We start from the raw sequence: 13,991 nt of genomic DNA on the forward strand, positions 1-13,991 counted from the left end.
AATCGTGGCTCAAGAGTTGGGAGTTCGCCTTGTAATCGCAAGGTTGCCTCGGTCGTTGTGTCCTTGGGCAACACACTTCACCCGTTGCCTACTGGTGATGGTCAGAGGGCCCGGTGGCGCCAGTGTCCGGCAGCCTCACCTCTGTCAGTGCGCCCCAGGGCGGCTGTGGCTACAATGTCGCTTGCCATCACCAGTGTGTGAATGTGTGTATGAATGGGTGGATGACTGGATGTGTAAAGTGCTTTGGGGTCCTTAGGGACTAGTAAAACGCTATACAAATACAGGCCATTTACCATCTAACGGGAAAGCAACAGTAACTCAAATATTCACTTGTTACTGCAAAGGTAAGCAGAAGAGTGCGTCTAAATGCACAACACATCAAACCTTGAGGCAGATGAGTTACAGCAACTCAAGACCACCTGTCAGTTAAGAAGAGGAAACTAAGGCTACAGCTTGCATGGGGTCAATAAAATATGTAATAGAAGTTAGGAAGAATATTGCCTGGTTTGATGAGTCTCCATTTCTGCTGCAACATCTAGATGATAGGGTCAGAAACAACATGAAAACATGGATCCAACCTACTTTGTATCAATGGTTCAGGCTAGTGGTGCCATAATGGTGTGGAGGATTTTCTTGGCACTTTGGGCCCCTAGCATCTTGTTGAATCTAAGAATTTGGGCAATTTGAAGGCAAAAGCAGGTCCTACCCAGTATCTGCAAGGTGCACCAAATGAAGTGGCCGATGAGTGTATTTACACATCCTATGCATCTAAAGAAGAAGAGGAATATTTAAGAACTCCATTCCAATAGAGATGCTGTTTAAAATTGATTGCACCTGAAACAAATGAATTAAATTCATTTGCAACGATCTCTCTTATTACTCAGCAGGTTAGTAATCTATAGTGGTTTGTTGAAAGCAAGACAAGGAATCCTGGACACAGAGACTAATCCTATCTGAGAGCTCAGTTTGAGTTTCAGCTTTTGACCAGCTTAGCTGAATTTAGAACCAGTTCAGCTAAATCAGAAGTTACAGGAGCTTAAAACACAGTCGTATGCTAAACAAGACCTGATTGTTATGTCAGAAGTCAGCACAGAGTGAGCTGAACTACACCTAAACAGCAGCTAAACATTAAAATTTGTGGTAGGGAATAGATATGCCAATATGCTGACAAGCCTGCAGAATAATCACCATAATGATAATACTTTTATCTTCAGCGCTGGGAGGATATGTTGATGTTTTCATCTTGTTGTTGTACCCCAACAATATGGAAATACATCAAATATGAATTAATCAGTGAAGTGAACTCTATTATTGAGATTAGCACCCTTGACAATGAGCTCATGCCTTGATGCAACAGTGATAATGAATTTATCTTTGCTGGTAAATTGCATTATGTGGAAAAATCCTCAAGGTTATGACAACATTGCAAATAGCGCAAGTGTATATATATATATATTATTATTATTACTGTTAAACTGCTGGAAACAGGTCTGATCATGCAAATATGATGCAGCCGTTATATATTGTCAGATTGTACAATATGGGAGATGGTTAATTGTAAATGTCACAAAAGTAACTAAAAACAAGTGAAAACAATGTCTGCTGACATATTAGATTCCCTGCTTAACAGATAATCACCTGAACCAGTGTTTTTCCTTTTGTTCTTCATCTGCTCACAGGTGTCAGAAAATAAGAACTCACCAATTCAACGGCCTGAATGCATCACTCGTGTCAAAATGCTGCTGCAGCAGCATATATCACAGTGCCAGCAGCAACCAAAGTGTGGGTCACACCTGGAAGTCAAAGGTATGTGATTATTTTACTGAAACTGCTGTATACATCTTTAAATTCATAATGAGAATCAGTCTTTTCTCACTGAAAAAAAAAATTAACTGATCATAAACCTCTAAATGTCAATGGCTGTATCCATCACAATAGGGGACTTAAAATATACAAATTAAAAACGCTTGTGCTTTTCCTTTTTAATGGCAGTATGTCTCCACCAGCTCTAATTTTAATAAATAGACTTCCATTTAGATGGAAATATTTTTGGGAATGAATAGTTTTAGCTTTAAAGTAAAATTACATTAAAAATCTTTTTCTTTCTGACTAATATTCTAGCTCAAAGTTGTACTGCAAAGTCTGGACTGCATTTTCAGTTTTCTACTTAGTTTAACAAACAGACATTACATGCAGCTGAAACATATAAATTCACAACGAGCTTGGATACTGGTCTCCTGTATGTAACGCGGAGTTTCTTGCTGCCAATCAAGTCTTGGACTGCAGCTGTTCTCAATCTAGTCTGATTACAGCAGAAGGCTTTCTTCGCAGTTCCACCGAGGGCACCGAACAGTATTGTTTTCTCACATTTTGCTGTTGTTTTCTTGTGAAATGCCGTTTGTGGAGGAGCCCGCCCATCTCTCTAAATCTCGTCTAAAGTCGGATTTAGTCGCTCATAACGTCGCGCTGCCACCTGCAGCGAGCAAAAGGGCAGTGTATGTGGAGCTGCACCTCAAACACATTGATCAGAAAAACGCGGCGGATTTCTCCAGCGACGAGGAGGACCGTGCAGGAGATGTGAGTCCATATTTTGTGGCTACATGGTTTTTCTACTGTAGACTTTTTCGAAGTAGAGACGAACTTAATGAGTGACAATGACAAAGTATTCGCTCTGTGCAACGGCTCTTTAGTATCGGCTGTCACAACTGATGTCCATACATTAAATTGGTATCAATAATGCCAGACGTTGCCAATGCTAATTCTTTCACACCGCAGCAGCACAAGTTCAGCAGCTGTGTGCTTTGGAGGTGTGGAGCTCTGGACCATTGCTTCCGAACAGCCCTCTTGCTGTTGCACACTTGAGGACTTCAAGCACTTAAACCACCTGCTGTACAGTTGGTATATGTTACATGAGATGTTTCTGTAATGGAGGCTACCATTACAGGCGTGTGCGCACCTGTCACGCTCATCTAGCTCTGTTATGAAGGGGAACGCTGGCGCTTGTCATGTTTTGGGTAAACTATCAAAACTAAGCACAACATTGTGTCAGTTTCACTTTTAGAAACTGCAAGATAAAGTGAACAGGCGTTTAAACTGAGAAATGGTAATAAATATGTGACGTTTCCTTGGTCTCCCCCTGAATGTGAATTATGAGTTGCAACCTAAGTTTATACATTTTTTTTTCTCTCGTTTTTTTTTTTTTTTTTTTTCTTATTTGGTATTTTATATTATGTATCAGATTTTTTTTTTTAAAATTTATTTATATATTATATTAATTTTTCAGTTGGTTTGGTGGGGTACAACAAAGTAACTTTATTTGGCTTTAGTGTGAATAAAATTTAAAATCTTTATAGCTTTTTAATTTTTTTTTTTACTTCTATCTTCTTTTCTATCATATCTAAACATGAATGCAAATGACTTACAACATGATTAGAAGACTGAACGGATCCATAAATGACAGCCTCCAGCTGTTTTTATCTCTATCTTCACACCTGGATCTTCCTGGCATTTAACTCACAGCTGTTATCACTTTAAATCGAGCAAATCTTGTCTTTGTTAGGACAAGAAAGATCCAGAGGATGCAGAGATGCCTGTTCCAAGTTGTCTGACTGATGAGGACCTCAAGGCCACATTACGCAAACATGGTGTTAAACCTGGGCCTATAACTGGTGAGGGTTATGAAAAGATTTTTAAGCACCTTTTAATTATTTTTTTCCCCATTGAAAGAAAGTCTTTATACATAACATTCAGATGGTTTTTAGATCTATATAGACCTAGACCTTAAGAGGAAATTGGTTTCATGCTGTGTTTCAATGCCAGCCTCCACTAGGGTCTTGTATGAAAGAAAACTCCATAAACTGCTACAGTCTGACAGATGTGAAAGGTTGAATGAAGCAGACAAAGCCATACTGTACTCTGACTCTGAAGAGGAGGAAAAGCAGCAGGAGAAAGATGAAGACTTGGGTATGACAAGAAATGTTTGGGGGTTTATTTGAATAAGATCTTGCTTTATTCATATCACAACGTTGTATTTTTCTCTGGCTTGTACAGGTTCAGAAAAACAACCTGACCCTTCAGACCAAACCCAACAAGAGAGCAGCCAGGTGAGGAATTATTTTAGAGACTTTGGTTCTTTTAGATGAAAGTCACTTTTTTTTTTTTTTTTTTTTTTTAAAAACGTTCTCTTTTTAACAATCTGGAAGTAAGTTGGCCTTATTGCCATCTGCTGGGTATCATACTGCCACTCAACAGTTCTATCACAGCACAAAACTTCCCTCTAGTGCCACCTAATGGTTACTCATTGCAGTTTTAATACTGGATTCAGATTTTTGCCAAAGCATTTGAATTGTAACTTTTGATGTTATTTTCTTTAACTTTTCAGAATCACATTTTTTACCCACAGTGCTTTTTACCCTCATCAAGGCTGGTAATTACTGCAGATATTTCATATCATTTCAAGAACATTCTGTCAAACTGAATTGTTAAGTGATAACAAAGTTGTTCCCCCCCCCTCCCCCCCCCTTTCATGGGCTTGGCTTTTTAAGCGCCCTTGTCCTCCTAGGAACACAAGATGTCGTTCCAACTGGAATTCACGGAATGCGTTAAAGTCTTCAGAGCGGAGTCAATCTCAGTGCTCACAGATTATTAGCACATCCGCTGCAGATCACCACACACGATTAGGATCAACGGTAGGCTGGTCTTAGTAGGCGCCCTATGAATTTTAAATTCTCTGCATTCCTTAGTCTTTTTTTTTGCTTTGTGAACCTCTCAACATACCATAGTTCGATGGTTTTTATTTACCATTCATATGGAGATGCATCATGTTTTATTGCTTTTAACATGATACCTTGCAGGTTCTACCTAGATCAAAGTCCACTGATGACTCATCACTTTCTTCTCAATACTTCAGCATCACTCAAATGGTTGAGGAGGAAAGTTGATCCACATTTAAAGCTCCATATTCAGTCTTTATTTTTGTTATACATAATCTCTGCTGGAGTTGTTGCTCAGTTTACATTCTTGCTGTAAATAGATGGAGAATTCGAGCTCACGGTCTGTCACAGACAATGCGTGCGAGTTCAATGGGACCAGTGTGCAGGAAAACTGGGCACAGTCAGACGGGGTCAGAGCTTATGGTGTTCAGTCACACTTTACACACAAACTTTGGTGCCGGCTGAATTGTTTCAGAGGTTTTTTGTTTTTTTTGTTTTTTTTTTTTTTTCACATTAATGGAGAATGGTGTCATATACATCTTACTGGCTCTTAAGATTTGGATTTTGATCCATATCACTTGATGGGATGCACATGCACTTACTACACAAGCACTATATGTTTGATGGGGTGTTGATTGAACTTTCTTTGATGTCATTTTTATTTTAAATCAATCTATAAAATTCAATCGGCACATTAACTTTAACAATTGCTTAAATGTTTTACCAAACTCTAGTAACTGCAAATCATATACCAATGTCATGCATCGTCAATATTCTGGTTAGTCTTTCCTTTCCCAACCCACTGTTTTTAATTTAAAAAAACAAAACAAACATCCCAGTACATCAAACTTGGGAGCAGAACCTTTGTTTTCATTACGGTCACCATCTTTCAATTCTACTTGAAATGCAGGGCTCCTGTCTTTACTGTTTCTGGTTTCATTTGTGTGATTTCACTCATTTTTACCGTCTTTTCTAGCCTCCCCAGGAACCTGTGAAAGATGCTTTCAAGGACATCCTTCCAGACAGTAAGACCACTCCGACAGGGATCTAGTAAGTACCACACAAACCCTGTTGAAACTCTTACTTGCTGCATAAGAGATAAAATAAAAAGATTAAAAAAAAAATAAATAAAAAATGTTTGGCAGATGAACATCTTTCACATGGTGAAAGTGCTCCGACTCAATTATAAGGATGTGTATTCCATTGTTTTTCAGCGTCACTCGACGGAGACCCATCAAGGGTGCCGCACAGAGACCTGTCCAGTATTCCTACCCTGACAGTCCTGTGAGTCCCATGACCCAGCAGAGACGGGAGGTGGAGCGCTATCTTGTACCCATTCACATACAGATTTTAGTTTTCATAATTGTAGCATGTGTCCTGTACCTTATTTATGTTAATGTTGAGGACAGTCTAAGCTATTGGTCATAAGGTGAGGACAGGCTTCTGGTTCAGGCAGAGTCACAGGACACAGATGTTGACTATGCACAGGATTAACATTGCTTTAATTTAGTGTTACTTTCACACCGACAGATTTTTGTTTCCCCTTTTGTGGAAGCGATCTACAAAATCCAGTTTTATACTTGTTTTTTTTTTTTTTCTTTTCTTTTTGTTGTTTTGTCTTTTCTATAATATTGTCACTGTTCTTGTTACTATAGAAGTGATGCCGAAACGAACTAATTTTAAAAATTGTCTATTTTCTTAACCCTAATTGTAATATTGCCTTTTCACAGAACTTGTCACGGTACTTGCATGCCTTTTTTTTTTCTCTCTTTTTTTAAATGTTTGATATGTACTTCAATAAAATTTCTATGCGCCTTTTCATACTGCAAAACAAGCCTTTATTGCACACAAGCTTTGTATATTCTTTCTCCGAATGGTGCTTTAACTAAAACTGAAATAAGCTCTTAAAACTGCTCTCTACATAATGTAGGCGTGACTGTCTGTGTCTGGCAGCGGGTGGCTCTAATGCAAATTCAGCCTGCAGTCACAGTCGACGAGTTCCGGGGTAAACACAACAACCATTACAATGACTGAGTCGGGTTCAAAGTTAAGAATATTTAAGTTTTTAAAGATAATTATTAGCAGCTTGCTTATTACAGTCCTGCTGTTATTTACAATAGCGGCTATCAGGACTCTTTCACTGGACGTTAACGCCGGACTTCAACTCGCACACTGGGAAAAGACGAATAACAAATCGCTCGTCATTGACCACCATCAGAGAGAGGAGCTCCTAGCAAATTTTAAAGGTATTCGGAGTCGTGTTGTAGTGGATGTAGATGGAGGTAGAGACACTTCTGTTTGGTAACAATTTGTCTCCATTTGTCCAGAGGCAATCCGCATCCCCACCGTGTCATTCTCAAATACAGAAAGCAACACCACTGCGCTGCATGAATTTGACAGATTCCTCCGAAAAGGTAAACCTGCCAGTAAAACGTGCTTAGTTTTTGTATTTTAAATACGTAACGGCGGTACATGTATTCCATTACTCCCCAACACTGTTTATATATAATATGCTCAACTGGAACTAGCTGATGGCTGTCGACGCTTGCACGCATGATTTGATCGGTCAGTTGTAGCAAACTCTAAACGTTAATGTAGTTTTTGTATGTCAAACTTGTATAACGCTAATAAATGGATAAAGACGCAGTTAGTGTTTGCTGTGCAGATGTACTTTGTTCCGTACACCTTATTCAGAATTGACCTTTCGACGTTTTGCCGAGCCCAGGTATGTCGAAACCTACATTGAGATGCACGTGGTTCAAAACATCAAGTCACATGACCTGAGGTTTTGGTGCGTTTTACCTGCTTACTCTAGTCTTTATTGGAAGTGTAGAACAAATCTGATGACAGGTAAACTTCCAGAAAGGTTAACAATAATAATCATCATTAAGCAGCAAGTTACACAGCAGTTCATGGCACTTTTTTGGCAGCTGGTTAGTGAAACCCACAGCAACCACAATGTAACCCTCAATTCCACTGTAAAATACTTAATTGATGCCTTTGTCAGTGACACACAATTCACTGTTTTATCTAATATTTTACTATTTATTTGGAACAGTATCTTTCAGTGCGTTGATACACAATATTGCCAAAAGTATTTGCTTGTTTGCCTTCACACTAATAGTAACTGAGTTACATCCCATTCTTGGCCATAGAGTTTAATATTATGCTGGCCTACCCTTTGTAACTAAAAAAAACACAGGTGCACTAAAATTTGTCAAATTAGTCAACATGTTAGCAGTTGCACCATCAACAGTTGTACTAGCAACAACTAGTATAATGTCCTTGCAGTCACAAGAGGCTGCTGTTGCTAGCACAGCCATGGAAAAGTGCAGCAAGAGACAGAGCAGTCCCAACAAAAGAGTGGCCCTTTTCCTGATGTACTCATGGATTGTTTGTTGTTGTTTCATCCTGGATAGTTGTTCTGACACTCAGTGGTCCAAGGCGTCCTTCTTTCCATTAGTGTAGACCTGAATTCAATGATTTGGACAGTTGATTTCTGACTTTGCCAATATAGTGTATTTTGGTAAAATGATGCCTATGTATACCTGCTGCAGGTGTGCCATGAGAACAGATTCTTCCAATTCAAGAAAAGAAGCTGACTCTGCTTAAAAACAATTGAAAACAAATAAAAGTCCTTATGTTTAACAAATGCAGAAATTGCTACTTGATCTTCACTTGTTCATTTTCATTCACAATAAGGATAATACATGCATTACATTACATTCACCCTTCTTTCCAAACATCCCCGACAAAGTGGGAGACATTTAACTGCGGTTATAAGAATAAACATAGCAGCCATTTCTCAGTATGTTTTATTTTATAAATTGGATTGTTACTAAGCAACTGAAAAAGCCTCATGTATGTTAACAGGGGGAAAATTATATTTGCTGAAACACTTCATTACAATCACAGCTTGTTGTCTTTAACTGTCTCAGAGTTTTCTTTGCTTTGGTGTATGGGGACTTCTCAAAAACATTTATTGTTTGTACAGTGAGAGAAATAATTATTTGATCCCCTGCTGAAAATGTGAGCTTGCTCACTTAAAAAAAAAAGAACAGTCTCCAGTTTGTATGGAAGTTTAATTTTAAGTAAGTGAGACAGAAGTTGATCACCAGTTTTACACACATTTCAGGAGGGATTTTGGCCCACTTCTCTTTGCAGAAATTCTCTAAAACTTTTAGTTTTCTTGACTCTGACTTGGCAACTTGAAGTTTCAGCTCCCTCCACTGACTTTCTAAAGGGTTGACATCTGGAGACTGGCTATGGCACTCCATAAGCTTAATGTGCTTCTTTATTTAACCATTTACCTCTTTTGTTGCCTTGCAGTATGTTTTAGGTCATGCTGGAAAACCTATCCATGACCCATCTTCAGTGTTGTGGGTTAGGGGAGGAGGTTCTTATCCCAGATTTTATGCTACATGGCCCTGTCCATTAGCCACTCTATGTGGTGAAGTTGTCCGGTATCCTTAGCAGAAAAAACAGACCCAAAGCATAATATTTCCACTTCCATGCTTGTCTATGGAGATGGTGTTCTTTGGGTTCTTTGGTTTCATCTGACAATAGAACTTTCTTCAAATCCTCTAAATCATTTAGATGTTCGCTGGTGAATTAAGGACGGGCCTGCACATGTGCCTTCTGGAGCAGAGGGATCTTGCAGAGCTGCAATTAATTAAAGCGATAGATGATGAATTTAAGAAAAGAATTGCTCTTTCAGCTTGTTTTTTTTTGTCAGCCTTCCCTACAGTTTTCTCTTCTAGCTTGGTTCATCATGAATTGGTGGCAAACTACAGCCACTTGTTTTGGGTGAAAGGATCACAGCCTGAACTGGTGCCATACATGCTGCTGGCCCACATTGATGTAGTACCTGCTTCAGAGTCCGATGGTTGGGAAGCGCCACCATTTTCTGCAAAGGAGATCGATGGCTTCATCTACGGCAGAGGAACCATAGATGACAAAAACAATCTAATGGTGTGAAAACATATTACTTTTGTGTGAGCTTACTTTTAAACAGACTTGAGGTATATTTGGCTAAACAGCTGATTTATTTCTTCTAGGGAATACTTCAGGCGCTGGAGTACTTGCTGTTAAAGGGCTATGCTCCACGCAGGGGATTTTACATCGGTCTTGGTCATGATGAAGAAGTATGTTAACAGTTTCACTATGACATTACAAACTTAAGTGGGATTGGAAATATCACATTTTAATGGCTGTGCTCTTCAAAATCTCTTTTTTAAGATCAATGGTCTCAATGGAGCGATGAACATAGTGCGTATTCTGAAGCAACGTGGTGTCCAGCTGTTGTTTGTCATGGATGAGGGCCTGACTATACTTGATGGAATCATTCCTGCTATTGAAGGACCTGCTGCTCTGTAAGAACCTATCTAAACATGTGTTGTGCACTTGTGTTGATCACATCTTATGTTTATGTGTATGATTTATGATTTGCAGAATTGGGTTAAGTGAAAAAGGCCAGGCTGCTATAAAGCTTAGTGTGTCTGTGGCCCCTGGTCACTCCTCGATGCCTCCCAGGGAAACTAGCATTGGGATCTTAGCCACAGCAGTCAAAAGGTGAGAGGAACATTGTTTTTTAAACTATAATGAGTTCTGTTTAGCTTCTCTGTTCATATGTTTCACTGCCTTCCATAATTTTACTACCCCATGTTTAAAAAGCTAGTATAAAAGATTTAACTGTGATCCTGTTTCCTCAGACTAGAGGACAACCCAATGCCGAGGTTATTTGGTTATGGTCCTGAAGGTGACACCTTTGAGCATCTGGCCCACAAGGTAGGGTAATCTAAATACTTCTTTACTAGTAGTATACTCATGTACTCATTCTTTACCAACTACTAATTCTTTGCCTTCAGTTCAGTTTACCACTAAAGTTCATAATGTCGAATTTGTGGCTCTTCTCTCCGCTCCTTAGCAGGTAATAACTGCTAAATATCATTTAAATATAAATTCAAATGTCATGTTTTCTTGTGATTGGTTCCAGTGAAATAGACCAGTTTTTATGTTTCAGGATACTTGAAAGAAAACCAGTATCTAATGCATTTGTAAGGACTACCACAGCAGTCACCTTTTTTAATGCAGGAGTAAAGGTGCAGTGATTATTTTAAATTGAATGTAATTCACAAGAAGTAAGATTTTAAGCCTGTTACTTTTCTTTGTAAAAATTCAATATCTCCCTCCCTCTGCAGATAAATGTTATTCCTTCCCTTGCTGAAGCTTATGTAAATCTACGAATTCACTCAGCGCAGTCGGTACAAGAGGTAGAGTCCTTTTTGAGAATGAATGCCTTACTATGTACACTTTGACATGAATATGAGATGTGTGCTGTCTTTTTTAGGTACTGGACATCATCAAGGATACGGTGGGCGACCAGCGAGTGAAGGTAGAACTTGTTGATGGATTTGACCCTCTACCCATCAGCGGTGCTGATGACAAGGCCTTTGGCTTCCAAATTATTAAGAAAACGGTGCTGGACTTGTTTCCAACAGTTACAGTTGCTCCAGGTAGAGTTCATACAGATTTGTAGACATTTTTATGAATTAGCTGGAAGCATTTTAAAGCATCTTTCGGGACATTATAAGTAATTTAATATCATATTTAAATGTGCAGGTATCTGTATTGGAAACACAGACAGTCGACACTTCGTCGACCTGACCAAAAATATTTATCGGTTTTCCCCGGCTTGGTTTAAGCCAGGTGACCCTGAGAGGTGAGAATTCAGCAGTTTTTAATACTGTCAAAATATATTTTCACCAAAAATGTCTGCAGACCTCAATTTAAAATTGAATAAATACAGTAAGAAGAATTAATAATGGATTGGATTTATATAGCGCTTTTCAAGGCACCCAAAGCGCTTTACAATACCATTATTCATTCACTGGTGGAGGCAAGCTACAGTTGTAGCCACAGCTGCCCTGGGGCAGACTGACAGAAGCGAGGCTGCCATATCGCGCCATCGGCCCCTCTGGCCAACACCAGTAGGCAAGTAGGGTAAAGTGTCTTGCCCAGGGACACAACGACCAGGACAGAGAGCCCAGGGATCGAACCGGCGACCTTCCGGTTACAGATGCGATTCTCACACAAAAGTGAATTCCACGTGCAGTGATTATTTCTCAACTCTAGAAACAGATCATGCAGCATGAATAGAAGAGGGGAATATATAAAATACTTTCTTGTTCCAAGTACCATGAATCCTTTTTTTCCTTTGTTTCTCAGATTCCATGGCATCAATGAAAGGATTTCCACTAAGAACTACGAGGAGATGATTGTTTTTTACTTCAATTTGATCCAGAACTGTGACATTAGGAAGCTCCCTGAGCCCCACAGCTCTGTCCATGAACTCTAAGCAATTGACAACATTGGTGATAAGATAAACACATGAATAGCATACAAAATGCTTTGATATTGCACTAAATAACTTTTGCATTATAGAATCAGAAACTACAATTTTGCTCATTTCAAAGTGGGATGTACTTTTATCTTTTATGTGGACTACTGACTCTTTTCAGTGATATGTGAGTAGATAGAGCACTGACCTTTCTGCAGTAAAATCACTGTGAATTGGCTATCTAGAATTTTGCATTCAAGATTAAGTTTTGGTGCTCTATGCAGACTGATGTACTATTTTTTTCTGAACTCTATGGTGGTATGATATGATTCAATTAACCAATTATTATATATGTCTTATTGTGGGACACTGATAGTAGTGCCGTCATAAAGATACATCTCATGGCTTTTTGATTTGGACCGCTCATAATGAATAGTACTAATGACAGCACTACCTACAGGGATGCTTAATTTAAATAAAATACTGGATTTAATGTTCAAAGAATGCTGTTTTACTGGCTGACTCATTAAAATGATTCCAGATTTGTAAATGTGATTGAATCTGTGCACAATTTTATTTTTAATTACCCATCAGCCATAACAAAGGAGGATCGAGTGTTGTCATCAGCCTGAATGTTGTGCCACCTAGGATTTTCAAAATGATTCCATACTTGCATGTACTAAAAATCTCAGATGAGTCTGAATCACAGTTACTTTGACCTAACAGAATTTTCCCATAATTATTTCTGATGAAACACAAAATGAAATTCCTTTTTACACTTGTGCTATATACAGTACATATGAGGAATTTTACAACAGGTTTAGAATAAGTAACATTTCTGAAAATGTGACAGTTTTATCCAGGTAACAATCTTCCATCTGTAATAAAAATAGCTTTAATGTATAGTAAAGAAGACAAGAAAAGAGTTATTAATTAAAGCAAATGACACACAAGTGGTTTTGCACAAATTTGCATATTACCTTTCACAGATGGAACGTAGTGACCTTAAAAATTAAAATGCATTAACACAGCAGCCAAAACATGAAATCTTAAAATAAAATCTTAAGATACTTTAAGTGAAGGTCATTAGTAATTGCAGATTTTTACTTGCAGATTTCAAAGCGGATGTGATGGTTATTCCCTCAAGGCCCAATGTGTCCTATTTGATACATGAGTTTTTACATTTTTAATAAAAAAAAGATGTTGCAAATTAAAACTCTTATATGCAAATTACATTTATTTAATTACTTTGAAAACATTTGTCAGACTGCTCAATCGACACTTCAATTTAAAAAAAAAAGATTCTGAATTTTTCATTTTGAAAATTTTATTTTTATTTAATTTATATTTTAAGTTGTAAAAAATAAGTAATGAGCTTTTTCTAAAACCAGTCATATAACAAATGTCAAAGTCATTTTGGTCATCAAAACTAAGTGCTTTTCAACTTTTCATTCAAAAGCTTTGATTTTGTTTTATTGATGAGCCAACAGAATGTACTCTGTTGTAGTTTTTCTTATTCTGTTCAACTAAAATATTTGTTCTGACTTAAAAGTCAACCCAAAGTGAAACCCAAAGTCACTCCTTTGTGTTTCACATATCTTATTAAAATTTCATTCATTTTTACAAAGGTATACACGTTTCCAGCAACCAAAACCAATTACTTTTTAATATTTTCTACACAGAAACGGTGGGTCTTGCTTCATAGTTAGCATCCTCAAATGAATAATCTAATTATAATAATTATAATTAATAATATTTTATTTCATATGTTGCCAAACCTGGATTAGGTCACACAAGGGTTAGACTCCGAAGGCCAAACCTCAAAACAATAAAATTCAGATGAAGGACATGAATTTGTGCTTAAATGATCAAAACAAATGTCCAAATGTGGCATAACATTATACTGACCCATAAAAACAAGCTGAAACCCCGTCTGACTG

General features: G+C 38.0%; 2 protein-coding genes across 3 annotated transcripts; both read left to right on the forward strand.

The window, feature by feature from the left end:
- Positions 1 to 2,289: 2,289 nt before the first annotated feature.
- On the forward strand, positions 2,290 to 6,533 carry lemd1 (LEM domain containing 1). 2 transcript variants are annotated; one of them, XM_082517774.1, is made up of 10 exons: positions 2,290 to 2,577; positions 3,560 to 3,668; positions 3,820 to 3,963; positions 4,051 to 4,103; positions 4,382 to 4,426; positions 4,545 to 4,688; positions 4,854 to 4,929; positions 5,031 to 5,122; positions 5,689 to 5,762; positions 5,927 to 6,533. In XM_082517774.1, exons 1-10 carry the CDS (start codon positions 2,392 to 2,394, stop codon positions 6,138 to 6,140), a joined length of 1,137 nt encoding a protein of 378 aa, XP_082373900.1. In that variant the 5' UTR covers positions 2,290 to 2,391; the 3' UTR covers positions 6,141 to 6,533. The 2 variants fall into 2 exon arrangements, with proteins under 2 accessions (XP_082373900.1, XP_082373901.1); XM_082517775.1 differs by lacking the exons at positions 4,854 to 4,929; positions 5,031 to 5,122 and having other exon boundaries at positions 2,291 to 2,577.
- Positions 6,534 to 6,615: 82 nt separating this feature from the next.
- On the forward strand, positions 6,616 to 12,606 carry LOC309696517 (N-fatty-acyl-amino acid synthase/hydrolase PM20D1.2-like). The gene is made up of 13 exons (XM_082517772.1): positions 6,616 to 6,958; positions 7,040 to 7,126; positions 9,448 to 9,683; positions 9,770 to 9,856; positions 9,951 to 10,084; positions 10,164 to 10,283; positions 10,424 to 10,499; positions 10,580 to 10,641; positions 10,735 to 10,813; positions 10,913 to 10,984; positions 11,062 to 11,227; positions 11,334 to 11,433; positions 11,940 to 12,606. The coding sequence occupies exons 1-13, from the start codon at positions 6,739 to 6,741 to the stop codon at positions 12,067 to 12,069; spliced, it is 1,569 nt and encodes a 522-aa protein (XP_082373898.1). The 5' UTR covers positions 6,616 to 6,738; the 3' UTR covers positions 12,070 to 12,606.
- Positions 12,607 to 13,991: the final 1,385 nt, after the last annotated feature.

The sequence above is a fragment of the Aulonocara stuartgranti genome (genome assembly GCF_965226115.1).
Source record: "Aulonocara stuartgranti genome assembly, chromosome: 20".
NCBI classification, from domain to species: domain Eukaryota; kingdom Metazoa; phylum Chordata; class Actinopteri; order Cichliformes; family Cichlidae; genus Aulonocara; species Aulonocara stuartgranti.

What these genes read in the sequence shown, in the direction of transcription:
- lemd1 (XM_082517774.1), top strand. Translation starts at nt 2,392, where the DNA reads ATGCCGTTTGTGGAGGAGCCCGCCCATCTCTCTAAATCTCGTCTAAAG. An exon ending in AGGAGGACCGTGCAGGAGAT is followed by an intron (nt 2,578 to 3,559) that starts GTGAGTCCATAT and finishes TGTCTTTGTTAG; the next exon opens with GACAAGAAAGATCCAGAGGA. An exon ending in TAAACCTGGGCCTATAACTG is followed by an intron (nt 3,669 to 3,819) that starts GTGAGGGTTATG and finishes TTTCAATGCCAG; the next exon opens with CCTCCACTAGGGTCTTGTAT.
- LOC309696517 (XM_082517772.1), top strand. Translation starts at nt 6,739, where the DNA reads ATGACTGAGTCGGGTTCAAAGTTAAGAATATTTAAGTTTTTAAAGATA. An exon ending in ATTGAAGGACCTGCTGCTCT is followed by an intron (nt 10,085 to 10,163) that starts GTAAGAACCTAT and finishes TATGATTTGCAG; the next exon opens with AATTGGGTTAAGTGAAAAAG. An exon ending in TTGAGCATCTGGCCCACAAG is followed by an intron (nt 10,500 to 10,579) that starts GTAGGGTAATCT and finishes CTTTGCCTTCAG; the next exon opens with TTCAGTTTACCACTAAAGTT.